The sequence below is a fragment of the Oculina patagonica genome, chromosome 5, assembly GCF_052425735.1.
Source record: "Oculina patagonica isolate OP01 chromosome 5, crgOcupat, whole genome shotgun sequence".
Taxonomy (NCBI): domain Eukaryota; kingdom Metazoa; phylum Cnidaria; class Anthozoa; order Scleractinia; family Oculinidae; genus Oculina; species Oculina patagonica.
In genome coordinates, this window is record NC_135762.1 from 3,946,032 (window position 1) to 3,964,043 (window position 18,012).

The window sequence follows — 18,012 nt, forward strand, 5'->3', positions numbered from 1 at the left end:
TGAAAGCCACTCACATTTTCCTCCTTTCACACAAAAGGGCTGGCCTTGCGGGCCCCACACACATGAGAGTTTTGGCATTGCGACCCCCACACACATGAGAGTTACCGGTTGTGGACACAACTTGCAAAAAATAGCGAGGCGAGACTGGCGAGCCAGCGAGCCAGGCGAGCCCGAGCGGTTTTTTTGCAAGTTGTGCCACAACCGGTAACTCTCATGTGTGTCATGCGATCCCTTGACGCGTGCAGAACTGAATCCCAAAGCAGCTCAAAGCAAACTTTAATTTCCAGGTGAGCATCATATTTCTCGTTTCGTCTTCCATTTATCCTTGCGCAAAAATTCAACAAAAAAATCTTAGTATAATAGCCGCGCAAGTATAGCGTTGTTTGCAAAGATACAACGAAAAAACCTTTGCCGCAGACTCCGTTATGCACTCCTGCTTCAACAAACGAACAATATTCCTGACCCAAGCTAAAGGCGTGTCCGAAAATTCTGAATCGTGAATTCTCGTCAAACAGGCAAAGGTAATTCGCCTTAACCTCAAAATTATCATCTAAAAAAGCAAATGGTGTTTTCTTTGAATAGGCAAATGGTGTCTTGCACTGCTTCTGGTTGTCGCAAAAATTTAGCAAATTCTGATCACAATTGAAACAAGTTACGAAGTATTCAGTCAGCTATCTTACAGTTCAATATTGACTATTTCCTGTGTTATAGGCATGGTCTACAGTTCATAGAGTCCGTGAAAATCAATTAGTTACAGTTTACAGTAACATTTCATTGAACAGCCAAGTATTTTCCTCGCTTGTTGTAACTGAGTTGTTCAGGACTCATTTTCAGTAAAAGGTACACGACATTTGTAAAATAACTTTACAGATTTTTTATCTCTCTTGGTATCTTCTAATTTTGCAGAATGATTTTTAAAGATTAAAAGCGTTCAAAATATTGGATTTACACGATAACAGTGCGTGATATCCGACTGTTCTGGGTAGGAAAACAGATAACAAATATCCCAACTGTTCGTCAATTTTCTTTGAAACAAAATAGTAAGTTCGCTCATAAAATATTTCACATACTTAGGTGAAAAATATTAAAAAAGTTTTTTCTCTCTAACGTGAAATCTTTATTTGAGAATATCATGCTTTAAAATAATAAAAATAGGTCACCAAGGGTGACATGAGTCTAATGCCGTATGGCATAGTGATACAGATTGCGCGGTTTTCGTAAGCCGGTTAAAATTGGTTAGAGGTTTGTGTTCGGGAGTTTAATTTAAAATGCTTATAGCAAGCTAGGGGCATCGTGGATGATTATGGATGAAAACGAAACAGTCATAAATGTTATATGCTTCACAAAATTTAAAGTATGAACAGGAGTTGATGTTACTTCTTCCGTATTGTCCGTAAAAGCAGAAACGATTAAACATTTGGACAAGATTGCGTGACGATTTACAAAAAGCATGTTCATTACAACAAGGGTTGAAGAACTTCACATCGTTTTCTTTCAGATTTTTCACCATTTTGATGATGACTCTTGAAACAGATTTTGCAATAAAAGCACTTGAAATAGTGACTGTTACTCCATTGTACTGTAAGCACTTAGTGACAGATTTTCCTAAAAACGGGTGTAAATGCTCACGTCAATATAATGATGACCTTTTGAACGCTGGAAACTAGGCAATTATTATCGAGCTACCATACACAGGAGCGAAGACTGTTTATCATGATGTACAAATTTCGCGAATCATCACTTCCATATCAATGTAACCATTTTATGATTTTTCTAGCTGTAAGAAGAACTTAAGATCTCTGAGAGTCGTAAAAGCATGAAATTCGATTTCAGTGTATGGCAAAGGCCGGGACAGTGTAATACTGCAAAGCGGCCAAACAAACGCATTTTGATTTAGTCGCGTAACTTGATTTACATTTATCCATGTACATCTTTTATTTTTGAAGGTTTTTGTTTGCACTGTAAAGAAAAAATTGGTCAAAATTCGAATGACTTAAATACAAAAACCGAGGTAAAGTTTTCTATTTTTTAAAACAAAATAAATATTTGGTTGCATTGTGTAAATAAACGCGAGTCGCCGTCGAAATATTTTTTCTCAAAGACGTCTTGCTTTTTAAGCAAGACGAAAACACAAGTGCTTAACTGAACTGAAAACGAAGATTTATTTTCACAAAAAGCTTACAACTGGAAAATTATTTCGTCCTGTTCAAGTGTTGAATAGTCGTGACTTGAGAAAGAACTTTTAATTATGCGTGGGAACACGTGTCGCTGATTGGCTGTTTTTAATTGAAACTAATCGTGCGTGTCCGTACGGAGTCCGTTCTTGCAGCTGATCATTGTTTTCTACATTACAGCGAACGATTATCGATCCCGAACCATTCCCTTGGGATTGCTAACAGCTTTTTTCATATAACAAAGAGTCTAATGCGCATGCGCAAAGCGCACGCAAGCATTAGACTCAAAAACGTTGTTTAAGATTCTGGTCTGACATAAAACTTTTTACGAAAAAGACCACACTGCCTTAAATTCCAACAAGTTCTTGCCAAGAAACAAAGAAAAAAGTCTCCATATAGTTATTTTCTTAAAATGAATCCAAACAGATGTCTTCTGCGTAAATTCTGTACTTCTAACCTTCATTGCGGCGAATAATGTTTTGCGAACGTTAGCCAAATTTTCGATGTATGCTTCTGAGTGACCTGGACATCCAGTACTTTGATTTCATTCCCGAGGCTCAGTAATCTTCCCTTTGTATTCAGTTAGTTGTTTAATTTATCTTTTATTAAACTGGAATCGATATTAATATACAAGGAGGTACTGCGGATTGTGACACGTACACTTGTGTTTGAGTGAACTATAACTCTCTTTCTCAGATTGAAGTTTATCCACTTTTTCCTTGTGTTGCCACTTGAACTTGAACCGTTTCGAGGCTGGAGAACTGAAGGATGTGTCTAATAGTATGCCCGCAACCTAAAATGAGTACCTAATTCATGAGTCACATGATTATTGTATTTTCTATTCGTCTTATCAATCCCATAATTGTTTTCTAGTCCGGCAGAGTGGACGTGCCTTAAACAAGTACCAATCAGTTTCTTCTCCCCGCAAAGCATCATTCAAGTTAAGATGACATCTGATGTACCCGCCCCTTTTGAGGGCAGTCCTAATATTGACACACTAACATTCGAGTGTTAAAAAGTGATTCTGTGCACGCGTTTAGTTATCTCATGCGATCCCTTGACGCGTACAGACCGAATCCCAAAGCAGCTCAAAGCAAACTTTAATTTCCAGGTGAGCATCACATTTCTCGTTTCGTCTTCCATTTATCCAAGCGCAAAGCTTCAGCACAAAAAATCTTGGTATACTAGCTGCGCAAGTATAGCGTTGCAGATACAAGAGTTCATTGAAACACTGCATGGAAAAACTCAAATGCAGCCACAAAGATCTAAATTTCTCGATTATATTCTCATGTTTTGATAGTTATTCCTTTTTTTAGTTTTATGTGGACTTGCACTCTTGGAATCTCAATTTATTTCTCTGTGGAAAGAAACGGCCATTTCTTTGTGCTGCGATCACTAAAAAAAAATATATATATATTTATCACATAACAGTAAGCAATACCCATGCCAGCATAGCTAACGGATTTGTTTCCGTAACAGTAAGTAATCGTAAAAGCAAGTAATCATAATTTGCATTTGTTGAAAGTGATTTTTTTATTACAAAGATAGGACGTCAGTGGAAAGAAACGGTATTTTCATTTTGCTGCGATCACTAGAAACATAAAACAAAATATTTATCATAAAACAGTAAACATTATTTATGCCAGCATAGCTAACGGTTTTGTTTCCGTAACAGTAAGTAATCCCAAAAGCAAGTATTCAAAATTTCATTAAAACTTAGTCTAAAATTCTGGAAATTGCAATTGTTGAAAGAAATTGCTGTCGATAAAACTTGGAAGCCGATTTTTTATTGCAAAGATACAACGAAAAAATGATTTTTGCCTCAGTCTCCGAGTTATTTGTCTCAATAGACGTTATGCACTCCTGCTTCAACAAACGAACAATATCTTTGATCCAAGGTGTGTCCGAAAGTCCTGCGGAATCGTGAATTCTCGTCTAACAGGCAAAGGTAATTCGCCTTAACCTCAAAAATGTCGTCTAAAAAAGGAAATGGCGTTCTCTCTGAATAGGTAAATGGTGTCTTACACTGCTTTTAGCTGTCGCAAGAATTCAGCAAACTCACAAATTAAACAAGGTGCGAAGTATTCAGTCAGCTATCGCAGAATTCAATATTGACTATTTCCTGTGTTATAGGCATGGTCTAGAAAAGCCATAGAGTCCGTGTAAATCAATTAGTTACAGTTGACAGTAACATTTCATTGAACAGCCAAGTATTTTCCTCGCTTGTTGTAACTGAGTTGTTCAGGACTCATTTTCAGTAAAAGGTACACGACATTCGTAAAATAACTTTACACATGTTTTTATCTCTCTAGGTATCTTCTAATTTTGCAGAATCATTTTTAAAGATTAAAAGCGTTCAAAATATTGGATTTACACGATAAAAGTGAGTGATATCCGACTGTTATGGAGAGGGAAAACAGACAACAAATATTCAAATATACATTGTAGTGTTCCATTCTAACTGCACGGAATTATTAGGGGTGGTGAATGGTCCTTCAGAAAAAATGCGTGTCTCGCAAAATTTTAGCCAAATTCTAAGGGTCTCGTCGTCTCGAATTTTTTTTGAAGCCTTCTCGGAGTCTCGATTTCTTTTGCAAGGCTAAAAAGCTCTCAAAATGTCTCGGGCTCGCAGAAAAGATATCAGTCTCGCCGTCTCGCAAAGTCTCGCATTTACCATTCGACACCCCTATTATTCTTATCGATCACAAAGTGATTTTCTAATGTGCCAGAGTTAGAAGTTACGTAGTAAACAAGTTACAAATCAGTTTCTTTTCTCTTCAAAGCATCATTCATGTTAAAATGACATCTGGTGTACCGCCTCTTTTTGTAGGCGGACGTCCTAATATTGACTCGATATCATTCGAGTGTAAAAACCTGATTCAGTGCACGCGTTTAGTTATCTCATGCGATCCCTTGACGCGTGCAGAACTGAATCCCAAAGCAGCTCAAAGCAAACTTTAATTTTCAGGTGAGCGTCAAAATTCTCGTTTCGTCTATCACTTATCCAAGCGCAAAGCTTCAAGAAGAAAATCAAGCAAGTATAGCGTTGTAGATACAAGAGTTCACCGAAACATTGCATGCATGGAAAACTCAAATGCTGCCACACAGATCTAATTTTTTTTTTCGATTATATTCGCGTGTTTTGATAGTTTTTTCCTTTTTAGTTTCTTAGAAAACCGCTTGGACTTGCACTCTTTTCTATCATGAGTGGAAAGAAACGGCAATTTCTTCGCTCTGCGATCACTAGAAACTTAAAACAAAATTTGTTTCCGTAACTTTGAGTAATACCAAACTGAAAGCAAGTATTCAAAATGTCATCAAGAATTAGTCTGAAATACTGAAAATTGCAATTGAAAGTGATTGCTGTCGATATAACAAAAGAAATTATCTTTTCCTCAAAACTCGATTTATACGTTTCATTATGCACCCTGCTTTAACAAACGAACACCATTTTTAACTGCGCTACGCAGTTCTTGCTCTGCACGGGGTTTATTATTATTAACTGCGCTGCGCAGTTCTTGCTCTGCACGGGGTTTATTATTAACTGCGCTGCGCAGTTCTTGCTCTGCACGCGGTTTATTAACTGCGCTGCGCAGTTCTTGCTCTGCACGTCCTTTTTTTTTTTTTTTTTTTTTTTTCTCAGTGACCAGACTGATGCCCCCGCTCGGCCAGGCTGGGGTCACGCAAGGTTTAAAAGCTAGAAAACACTTACTAATGGGAAATTTTCAAATGCTTTGGTCTTAATAAGCATGTTTAGCGTGAGATGTCCGATTTTGAAGCATTTTATTCAAACAAAATTCTAAATTTTCATGCCTCGAAAGAAAAATATATTTCAGCGGGCCAGAATCTGTGAATAAATACCATTACGTTGGTGTTAAAGAATGTGCTGACATGACAAGTTTCACTTTCGATCGGCTAGACATCGAGTCACGTAATGTAATCCTTTGGTCTTTACTTAACAAATATATTGTGAAGTATTTCTCTCTTAAGTGTAATCTATTTTTTTGGCTGTACCATTGAAAGGATTTTAGAGATATGAAGAAAAATTCCCTTCACAAACATGCCCTGACCTGTAACGCTTACGTCATTCGGTATGCTAGGGAAATTCCCAATACCATTACTTTGTTGTCAAAGAATGTGCTAGCTGACATGACAACTCTCACTTTGACAACTTTACGTATCCTCTGATCTTTTTCTCCTTTTTTGTCTTTACAAACACTCTTAAGTGTGAATTATTCGATTTTGAAGCGTTTGACTCATGGAAAATGATAAATTTTCACGCTTTCAAAGAGAAATATAATTTAGCGGGACAGAATCTGTGAATAACTACAAATACGTTGGTGTAAAAGAATGTGCTGATATGACAAGTTTCACTTTCGATCGGCTAGACATCGAGTCACGTAATTTTTCATAGCTATTATTAGCTACCTTTCTTATCTTTGCGAATCCTTTAGTCTTTACTTAAAAAATTCAGTGTGAAGTATTTTGAAGCGTTTGAATCAAAGAAAATACTAAAATTTCATGCTTTAAAAGAAAAATACGCTTTAGCGGGCAAGAATTATTTACATTTATTTACATTACGTTTGTGTCCTGGAATGTGCTGGCGTTAACAAATTTTTACTTTCACAAGGCACTGATCGGCAAGAATCACGCAATGCTCTGAAAGGTTTAAATCTGCTACAAACGGAAACTAAACAAATCCTCTGGTCTAAACTTAGCATGGTAAGTGTGAAATATATGGATTTTTTAGCGTTATTTATTTTTGGAGCTGTGTCAGCTATAGGATTTCTGAAATCTGATGGAAAACTACTGAGACAAACTTGCCCTGACTTGCAAGGGTTACGTCATTGATAAATTAATTTTCCGGGGAATTCCCATTCAGCAAAACACAGGTCTAGTGTTCTTCTCAAATTTGATTTAATTATTTGCTCCGATATTCCATTTTCGGAGCTGGTTATTCAATCTTTAAACGGTAATTCAAGACAACACTGGATGCTGATTTAAAAGACTTTTTTGTTTCACGGATCAGGATCGTGGGAATTAAATTTGGCCACCATTAGCATAGGCCATCCCAATAAAATGTTTCGTTTCCCATCGCCCCGTCTCTTGTGATGGTGGGTCGGTCGGTCGGGCAAAAAAAAAAAAAAGGAATGAACACGTTAAGGGGTCTGGGTTCATTTAAGAAGCCAGGAGATGCAGAACCGAAAAATTTTGTTTCAGTCGATCTCGCTGAGAATGTTGGAACAATCGTTAATGCCCTTGGCACGAAACAGCCTTTGAAAAACTTAGTATCGTTGGTTTATTAATGACAAGGACATCACATCATACCAATTGTTGTTAATAAAACAAGTTCAAACAAGATCGTGTGCTTGTAAATTAAAGTACTTGCCTCTTTGACTAGTGAATCTGGATTTTTTTTTTTTTACATTTCGAAAAAAATGGGTCGGTCGGGCGATGGGAAACGAAACATTTTATTGGGATGGCCATATAAGAAAAATGTTTAATTTCGGATGGAACTAGTCAACCATGAAATGTCACGCAAGGTGTTTTCGTTATACCATCTTGTTTGTCAGTCGCAACATTGTTCGACACAGGTAAAGGGGATAAGGGGAGGGGGTGCATTTTTTGTTCTCCCACATGGCTCCCCTAATGTGCTCACGAGACCAGCGCAGTTGTAAGCTCTATGAGCTCTTGTTTTTTTTCGTTTTGTCGGTGACCAGACCCAGACCTCCACTCGGTCGACCTTGAATCACGCGATGTTTAGAAGCTACAAATCAGTAACAAATGGAAATTTTTTTCTTATTTTTGTCTTTACAAAGAATGTTTTGTGTGAGATGTTCGACTTTAAAGCATTTGACTCATGGAAAATACTAAATTTCCACGCTTTCAAAGAGAAATATAATTCAGTAGGCCAGAATCTGTAAATAAATGCCATTACGTTGGTGTCAAAGAATGTGCTCACATGACAAGTTTCACTTTCGATCGGCTAGACCTCGAGTCACGTAATGTTTTAAAGCTATTTTAAGCTACCTTTCAAATCTTTGCGAATCCTTTGGTCTTTACTAAACAAATTTATTGCGTAATCTATTTTTTGGCTGTGTCGTTGAAGGATTTTAGAGATATGAAGAAAAATTCCCTTCACAAACATGCCCTGTACCGCTTACGTCATTCGGTATGCCAGGGAAATTACCCTCTGTGCTAAAAACAGCTTCAGCGTCCGCGCATGGGAATTCGGCCAGAATTTGCATATATGAAAAATTATTAATCGCGGCTGGAACAAGTCAACCATGAAATGTCACACAAAGTTTGTCAGTCGCTGCATTTTTACAACCGCCTATTGTAATACGAAAACCAAAATAAGGGCAAAAATAATACTAACAGTATAGAAACTACAAAACATTGTCATTGGGTCAGTTTTCAAAGAGAAATATAATTCAGTGGGCCAGAATCTGTAAATAAATGCCATTACGTTGGTGTCAAAGAATGTGCTGACATGACAAGTTTCACTTTCGATCGGCTCGAGTCACGTAATTTTTCAAAGCTATTCAGCCACCTTTGAAATCTTTGCGAATCCTTTGGTCTTTACTTAAAACTGTGAAGTATTTTGAAGCGTTTGAATCAAAGAAAGTACTAAAATTTGATGCTTTAGCGGGCAAGAATTTACATTTATTTACATTACGTCTGTGTCCTGGAATGTGCTAGCGTTAGCAAATTTCTACTTTCACAAGGCACCGATCGGCAAGAATCACGCAATGCTCTGAAAGCTTAACTGCTACAAATGGAAACTAACCTAGCATGTTAAGTTTAAAATGTTCGACTTTTTAGCTTTACGTATTTTTGGAGCTGTGTCATCTACGGATTTTTGAAATCTGAAGGAAGACCACTGAGACAAACATGCCCTGACTTGCAAGGATTACGTCATTGGTAAATTAATTCCCCGGGGAATTCCCATTCAGCAAAACACAGGTCTAGTGTTCTTCTCAAATTTGATTTAATTATTTGCTCCAATATTCCATTTTCGGAGCTGGTTATTCAATCTTTAAACGGTAATTCAAGACAACACTGGATGCTGATTTAAAAGATTTTTTTGTTTCACGGATCAGGATCGTGGGAATTAAATTTGGCCACCACTAGCATATAAGGAAAATATTTAATTTTGGGTGGAACTAGTCAACCATGAAATGTCACGCAATGTGTTTTCTTACCATCTTGTTTGTTAGTCGCAACATTGTTCGTCGCGGGTGAAGGGGATAAGGGGGGGGGGGGGGTGCATTTTTTGTTCCCCCCACATGGCTCCCCTAAAGTGCTCACGAGACCAGCGCAGTTGTAAGCTCTAAGAGCTCTTGTTATTTTTCGTTTTGTCGGTGACCTGTACCAAACCTCCACTCGGTCAAGCTCATGTCACGCGATGTTTAGAAGCTACAAATCAGTAACAAATGGAAACATTTTCTTATTTTTTGTCTTTTGAAGTCTGAATGTTTAGTGTGAAATATTCGATTTTGAAGCGTTTTATTCAAAGGAAATTCTAAATTTTCATGCGTTGAAAGAAAAATATATTTCAGCGGGCCAGAATCTGTGAATAAATACCATTTACGTTCTAATTCGCTACGCTCAAACGAACGTAAATTATTTTCTTCTTCAATACTGCAAAAAATACACACCAAGGGAATGATGGTTGGATGCTCAGGCAATCCAACCTACGCGAGACATCACAAAGTAAAAAATATAAGATCTTACCGCGAGAAGGCTAAATTGCTAGTTGGTTAGAACCTCTTGAGAATACTGCGAAATTAGCGTCCGAATCCGCCTTCTTCTTTTCGGCTGACAGTCAATTCTCTTTGCATCTTCTGACACGCAAGCTCGTCCGACTCGTACACATGTAGAGCCGACCACTCGTCTTTGCTTCTATCCGCGAGATTTATCGCCTTCTGCCGCGTCGTTGTGAGCTGTCCTCCTTCCGTTACCAGCTTGCAGACTTCTGACGGTTTATCCAGGCTGATCTCTAGCTGAGCGAACGTTCAACTCAAACAGCTTATAATTACTATGAATTTAAACTACAATGCTTCAATGTCGATTTTCGACTTTCCTCCGAATTCTAATTGACTATCCGAACTAGGACGACAGGTAATTCTTGAACAGGGAGGACACTTAATTGACTAACTCTGGATTTGAAGACTCTTGCTGCAACCATAGGATTACTCAAAACTTCGGGTTTACAACTTCAATGTCAGCATGGAATGCGAAAGCGAGAGGACTGAACAACTCTGAACAGTCTATAAATACCTTATCAAACCAATCAGAGATACCCAAGGGACACGCCCAAGCGGCGTGTCATACACAGCGAAATAAATAACCAAAAACCTGTTAATGAACTGTATTGACTGCATACCAGTAGAAAATACATTTTGTTGGTGTAAAAGAATGTGCTGACATGACAAGTTTCACTTTCGATCGGCTAGACCTCGAGTCACGTAATTTTTCAAAGCTATTGTCAGCTACCTTTCAAATCTTTGTGAAGTATTTTGTAGCGTTTGAATCGAAGAAAATACCAAAATTTCACGCTTTAAATAAAATTAAAACGCTTTAGCGGGCAAGAATTTACATTTATTTACATAACGTTTGTGTCCTGGAATGTGCTGGCGTTAACAAATTTTTACTTTCACAAGACACTGATCGGCAAGAATCACGCAATGCTCTGAAAGGTTTAAATCTGCTACAAACGGAAACTAAACAAATCCTCTGGTCTAAACTTAGCATGTTAAGTGTGAAATATTCGACGTTTTAGCGTTATTTATTTTTGGAGCTGTGTTATCTAAAGGATTTCTGAAATCTAATGGAAAACCACTGAGACAAACATGCCGACTTGCAAGGATTACGTCATTGGTAAATTAATTCCCCGGGGAATTCCCATTCAGCAAAACACAGGTCTAGTGTTCTTCTCAAATTTGATTTAATTATTTGCTCCAATATTCCATTTTCGGAGCTGGTTATTCAATCTTTAAACGGTAATTCAATACAACACTGGATGCTGATTTAAAAGATTTTTTTGTTTCACGGATCAGGATCGTGGGAATTAAATTTGGCCACCATTAGCATATAAGAAAAATGTTTAATTTCGGATGGAACTAGTCAACCATGAAATGTCACACAAGGTGTTTTCTTACACTCTTGTTTGTCAGTCGCAACATTTTTCGACGCAGGTAAAGGGGATAAGGATAGGGGGGTGCATTTTTTGTTCCCCCCACATGGCTCCCCTAAAGTGCTCACGAGACCAGCGCAGTTGTAAGCTCTAAGAGCTCTTGTTATTTTTCGTTTTGTCGGTGACCTGCACCAAACCTCCACTCGGTCAGGCTCATGTCACGCCATGTTCAGAAGCTACAAATCAGTAACAAATGGAAACATTTTCTTATTTTTTGTCTTTACAAAGAATGTTTAGTGTGAAATATTCGATTTTGAAGCGTTTTATTCAAAGGAAATTCTAAGTTTTCATGCGTCGAAAGAAAAATATATTTCAGCGGGCCAGAATCTGTGAATAAATACCATTACGTTGGTGTAAAAGAATGTGCTGACATGACAAGTTTCACTTTCGATCGGCTAGACCTCGAGTCACGTAATTTTTCAAAGCTATTATCAGCTACCTTTCAAATCTTTGCGAATCCATTAATCTTTACTTACAAAATTCAGTGTGAAGTATTTTGAAGCGTTTGAATCGAAGAAAATACTAAAATTTCACGCTTTAAATAAATACGCTTTAGTGGGCAAGAATTGACATTTATTTACAATACGTTTGTGTCCTGGAATGTGCTGGCGTTAACAAATTTTTACTTTCACAAGGCACTGATTGGCAAGAATCACGCAATGCTCTGAAAGGTTTAAATCTGCTACAAACGGAAACTAAACAAATCCTCTGGTCTAAACTTAGCATGTTAAGTGTGAAATATATGGATTTTTTAGCGTTATTTATTTTTGGAGCTGTGTCATCTATAGGATTTCTGAAATCTGATGGAAAACCACTGAGACAAACATGCCCTGACTTGCAAGGGTTACGTCAATTGCTAAATTAATTCCCCGGGGAATTCCCATTCAGCAAAACACAGATCTCGCGTTCTTCTTAAATTTGATTTAATTATCTGCTACAATATTCCATTTTCGGAGCTGGTTATTCAATCTTTAAACGGTAATTCAAGACAACACTGGATGCTGATTTAAAAGATTTTTTTGTTTCACGGATCAGGATCGTGGGAATTAAATTTGGCCACCATTAGCATATAAGAAAAATGTTTAATTTCGGATGGAACTAGTCAACCATGAAATGTCACGCAAGGTGTTTTCTTACCATCTTGTTTGTCAGTCGCAACATTGTTCGACGCTGGTAAAGGGGATAAGGGGAGGGGGGTGCATTTTTTGTTCCCCCCACATGGCTTCCCTAAAGTGCTCACGAGACCAGCGCAGTTGCAAGCTCTAAGAGCTCTTGTTTAACCAAGGTGTGTCCAAAAATTCTGAATCGTGAACTCCTCTGACAGGCAAAGGTAATTCGCCTTAACCTTGAACAACATATCGTCTAAAAAAGCAAATTGGTAAATGGTGTCTTACACAGCTTTTAGTTGGCGCAAGAATTAAGCTAATCAAAAATTAAAAAAAGTTGCGAAGTTTTCAGTCAGCTATCATGGCTATCGCAGAATTCAATATTGACTATTTCCTGACCCATGTGTTATAGGCACGGTCTAAAACGGCCGTAGAGTTCGTAAAAATCAATTAGTTACAGTTTACATAAACATCTCACTGAATGGCCAAGTATTTTCCTTTCTTGTTGTAACTGAGTTGCTTAGGACTCATTTTCAGGAAAAGGAACACGACATTTGTGAAATAACTTTACTAATTTTTTTATCTCTCTTGATATCTTCCGATTATGCAGAATCATTTTTAAAGATAAGAAGCGTTCAAAATATTGGATTTACACGATAAAAACGTTGTTTTAGATTTATGTCTGATATTAAGATTTAAATAAACTTGTCACGAAAAAAGACCACACTACTTAAATTCCAACAAGTTCTTGCCTTAAAAGAAAAAAGAAAAAAGTCTACATAACTGAAACTCCCAACAACAAGGTTTTGTCTCAAAATGAACCCAAACAGATGTATGCAATCGTTTCGAAACGAAAGACGAACCTCAATTTTTAGGCAAGCCCCTAGCCGGCGAATCTAGCCGCCTCTCTTCGCTCCCGCAGGCTAGCAATCCCCTGTCCACAGTGGTAAGCGAACTGTATTTAGCTTAGGGGGGGAGGGTGAATTCTAGAAGAAGCTGCAGTTGCAATGGCTCTCAAGCTTTCGGAAAGTTTTAATCAACATTCAGAGTCGGTTCATGAAATTTTCACTTGCTTCCTGTCCAGCCCTCGCTCTTCATGGCATAAACTTCAAACAAGCATTACCGCACCCTCCCCTGCAAAGGCTGGGTTTGCAACATTTGTCGCTTCTGAGAAAGTTTGAATTTCGCGCTCGGTGAGCTGGCTACCCCTCAGTGATTCCTAACCTTTGTCTTACGAACAATAGAGACCCTTTCTTTAAAACAATAGATAAGGCCATAAAAGAAGCGAAAGCTAGACTGGTTCAGCCAAAATCCTAAACAGAAGTTTGATACGTATTCTATTTAGGGCGCAGGCGTCCCAAACTCATGATTCGAGAAAATAATTTATGTACGGTAAGCGTATGAATGATTTATGTAAGGGTATGAATGATTTATGTAAGGGTATGAATGATTTATGTAAGCGTATGAATGATTTATGTAAGGGTATGAATGATTTATGTAAGGGTATGAATGATTTCTGTAAGCGTATGAATGATTTATGTAAGCATATGAATGATTTATGAAAGAGTATCCAGTGTGACGTGACTACTTGAAGTGTGCGGTGTCACTATTTAGGCCGTTGGGAATTCGAGCGCTCTAAAAGTTTTGTATGGAGTTTAAAACACACCTTCTCTTGGTTTCTGTTGTCCTTTTGGGCCATTTCATCGTGTTTGGGGGGCTTAGAGGTTTTTGTCTTATAAAGGCTACGACAAAAACCTCAAAACCCCCAAGTATTGCAAGATACTTTGAGTACCTTTCCGCTGTCTTTCCAAGAAAGAAGTTTGCGTTTATTTGTTCTGGGACCAGCGGTTCACTATGTTCGAGTAAATTCTGTCTTCAGCAAAGATCTTACAAAGTGCCCTTTCTCTCTCACTTTTATGGCAAAGATCACTCTTCATTGCTTCAGGCATGATCATGACCACTTTGGTTACTACAATTATAAAGTTTTTTACGTTTTTCTTTAAACGTTGTTCAGTTCGCAGTTCTCTCCGCCTCGACTCAAACCTCATTCCCAGTTTTTATATTCGGGTAGGCAATGCACGTGTCATCTCACTCAATTTCATGACTCTCGTACCAATAGTCTTCGTTCCTTACTGCGCAAGCTTGACGGAACGATCCCTGGTCAAAGAGAACAAATACCCATTCTCGTCCCCATAGCCCTTTCGTTTCTCTTAGCCGGCTGGGCCTTGGCACGAGGAAACAAAGGGCTCTGGGGACACAGGATTTCCAGTCCTAGATTCTAGGACTTCCGGTCTTCATGTATGCAGTCACGACGTTACAAAAGAATGTATGAGAGAGTCGTTACGTTTTCGACTTCCGTTTAGGAATTCTTTGTTCCAAACAGCCAATCAAAAAAATTCGAATTAATTCAAAAATCCTATGTCCCCAGAGCCCTCCGTTTTCTCGTGCCAAGCCGGCTAAGAGAAACGAAAGGGCTATGGGGACGAGAATGACAAATACCATGGGTACAAGGATGGCGCAACCTCGTCCCCAGGGTCTTCTCGGCGATGATTTTTCAAAATGGCGGCTCGACTGCCATTTTGAAAACGGAGAAGACCCTGGGGGCGAGGTTGAGGATGACCCGGTTGAAGGCGCTTGAAATTCAACCCTGCTGGTAGGAAAATTCATGAGGACTGCTAATAGAAGTTTTTCGTCCGACTTGACTTTGTTCCTTCTTCATTTCTGCGTAAAGCAGAAACAGCTAAGTTGTATCATCCTTTTGTTTTAACAGCATGATGCAAGCTTTCATGTTGATGGCGTTACTCGTTCCTGTCACGCAAGGTGTAACAACCTATAACACTGGCAAGGGAACACTGTACACGCTCAAGGTGGTACAAGATGTGGCGCTGGAACGTTCAAACTCGAACATGAATTGGTTGCAGTACCTCTTGGTATCCAAGCACCCGCAGTTTGCCAACAAGCGTTCCCTGGTGCAGTTTGAGAATCTTCCAAGTGCCTGCGAATTAATCAAGATAAAATCTGCAAAGATGTACTTGTACTATGTCTACGCGCACAAGCCTAGCTGGCATCCCATCACCACGACTCCTTACATCCCTCGCTATATGCAGGCGCACTTGGTAAAAAAATCCTGGGTGGAGTCTCAGGCCACCAGCACCAAGCGCTCTTCCAGTGCGAACTGGTCCTCTCCATGGCTGGGTCTGGATGGCACCGACGCCGAGGCAATCCCTCAGGATTGGAATCCGGTTACAATCTTCCCCCACCCCGGCTCCTTCTCCCGCTTCGTGGAGTTCGACATCACACCGGCAGCAAAAGCCTGGCGCAGCGGCGTGCCTAACAACGGCCTGATAATCCGCGCAGTCAACGAGCTGGAGCCAGGGAGAGGCATTCGCTTTGCCAGCGACACGTACAGCGATGCTTCCAAGCGTGCCTTTGTTCGAGTGCTCTGTGCACCGTGAAGCCGTGAACAAGCATTGCATTCCCCATCAAGCAAACGTGAAGAGTAGTAGTAGAATAGATAACGTTTGTGGGGATTATTTGTATCTGCTTTCAAGCATTACAAATAAAATGACCTAAAAGTGTGACAGAAAACGCGTGTTTTGTTTCTTCAAAACATACGGGCATATGTAAGTACGCGACCTCCAAAAACTCTTGGCTTGACTGTTTTACCAATTTTGCTAAGTTATGGAACAGTTATGGATGCTCTGCTCGTGCGCGCTTTCAATTGCGGCGAAATGAAGTTTTGCAAACGCTAGCCCTGAACTTTATTGGAAATATGTCTGCCTAGAAACCTCACAAGCCAAGCGGAGAGTTTTCTACATTAAAAAAACTAAACATTACTTCTTTAAGCAATAGACCGTACTTTCTAAGGGTTGTCCAGCGTAATAAAACCACGCGGGATGTTGGAAGAGAATTCAGTGACTGGAATATTCAGAAAAATTTTAGTTCACGATGCTTTAGATAAGTCTAAAGTTACAAAGAAGAAGAAAACATGACGGTATGAAATGTTTTAATGAGCAAACAGGAGATAAGAATTATATCTTTTTTACCGTAACGATTTTTCAGTAGTTCTAGGCGACATTTGAACTTTTATATTTATCTTACAGGATATACCTTATTTCTAGTTTTCAGCTCCAGTTTTTTTATACTTTCGTGGCTGGTCTGACACGCATGTTTCGTCTCCGCCAAGAGACTCTTCAGAGACCTTTCGGTGAAAGCTAACTCGTCGAACATCGCGTTCGAAGTCCCGCTAGCGTCAAAATGATGGTGCAATCTGGCCTTACATCGCGTAAGCATTCCCAATTGCGTAACGTGTAAAATTGTTAAATACTTTCGTGGCTGGTGTGACACGCATGTTTCGTCTCCGCCAAGAGACTCTTCAGAGACCTTTCGGTGAAAGCTAACTCGTCGAACATCGCGTTCGAAGTCCCGCTAGCGTCAAAATGATGGTGCAATCTGGCCTTACATCGCGTAAGCATTCCCAATTGCGTAACGTGTAAAATTGTTAAATACTTTCGTGGCTGGTCTGACACGCAGACAAATCCCGCTAAGTATTTGCTGTTTCTTGGAACTTTTATTCTGTAGCAAGCTCTGCTCAGTGTTCTCACGTACCTTAATAGCTCGTTTGACGACTGTCAGCTGTCAGTAATTTCGTGCTTATTTTTCGTTGCTGCTAATTTTCAATTTCTAATATTACGTTTTCTCATTAAAATATTTTGTACCGTTACGTTTTTTCTTCTAAAATTTATGTGATAAGAAATAATTTTTATGTTATTTTTAAATGTAGAAAACTCTGCCTTCCCTCTAAAATATACATGAATCTTCGAAGATGCCTCTGCTGTCAGTGATTAACCACTTTTTTTCCTGTACAATGCTGCCGCGGTAGACACGAGCTTCCTTTTCCTTGGAAGCGCACAAGATTTCTACGTGCGAATTTTGGAGATTTGACACATTTGTAGTTTAATAACCTTTATTTGAAAACATATTTCCCTTCACAATTCGCTCTTGTTGATGTTTAATGAAATACCGTTGACGATCGAGTTATTACCTCCGTGTCTCTGGGTAGATTTATTTGCATACTGCACGCATAGAACTGTCACTTTTGCATGTGAAAATTTCTTACTACCTCATCTTCGCCTCTGCACTGAGAGCTACACGAAAATGTAGACAAAATCCTGTGTCATAATTTTTTCAGTGACCTGAAAAAGACTTCAAAGAAAAAAAATAAACCACAGATTTCGAAAGAGAGTAGCTCGAGAACAAGACCCCTCCATCTTTTCAGATTAGAGTAGACTTTTAGCCAAGAGCGAGCATTCCAATATCAATTTTTCTACACTATCGCCAATTTTTTTCTCGAGGACAAAAGATTCGGCTAAACCATAAGAACCTTAGCCAGTTTAAGAACCTGTCAGGCTAAAAGCACTTAACAAGAAAAACTAATAATAACGTTAATCGACGTTTCGATGTATCGAACATCATTTTCAAGATTAAAAAGTTTTTAAGTGTTCAAGTTGTTAAGAGTTGAGTTTTGAAAAAT

The 18,012-nt window shown here is 38.8% G+C and overlaps 2 protein-coding genes across 4 annotated transcripts in view; both read left to right on the forward strand.

Annotated features, from left to right (window-relative positions):
- The first annotated feature begins 237 nt into the window (after positions 1-237).
- LOC144654884 (uncharacterized) overlaps positions 238-18,012 on the forward strand; it is a 29,251-nt gene continuing 11,476 nt past the window's right edge. The window contains exon 1 of one of the 3 annotated variants that reach the window (XM_078515122.1): positions 238-287. The gene's annotated coding sequence lies outside the window, so the exon portion shown is untranslated. Of the gene's footprint in view, positions 288-3,243; positions 3,286-4,535; positions 4,558-18,012 lie in introns of those variants that run through there. The other 2 variants (XM_078515123.1, XM_078515124.1) reach the window with 2 other exon arrangements.
- LOC144654881 (uncharacterized) lies at positions 5,054-16,060 on the forward strand. The gene is made up of 2 exons (XM_078515118.1): positions 5,054-5,142; positions 15,250-16,060. Exons 1-2 carry the CDS (start codon positions 5,078-5,080, stop codon positions 15,932-15,934), a joined length of 750 nt encoding a protein of 249 aa, XP_078371244.1. The 5' UTR covers positions 5,054-5,077; the 3' UTR covers positions 15,935-16,060.

Excerpts from the sequence above, each read along its gene's own strand:
- LOC144654881 (XM_078515118.1), top strand. The coding sequence starts at position 5,078 with ATGCGATCCCTTGACGCGTGCAGAACTGAATCCCAAAGCAGCTCAAAG. Across the intron at positions 5,143-15,249 it reads AAGCAAACTTTAATTTTCAG|CATGATGCAAGCTTTCATGT; the intron begins GTGAGCGTCAAA and ends TTGTTTTAACAG.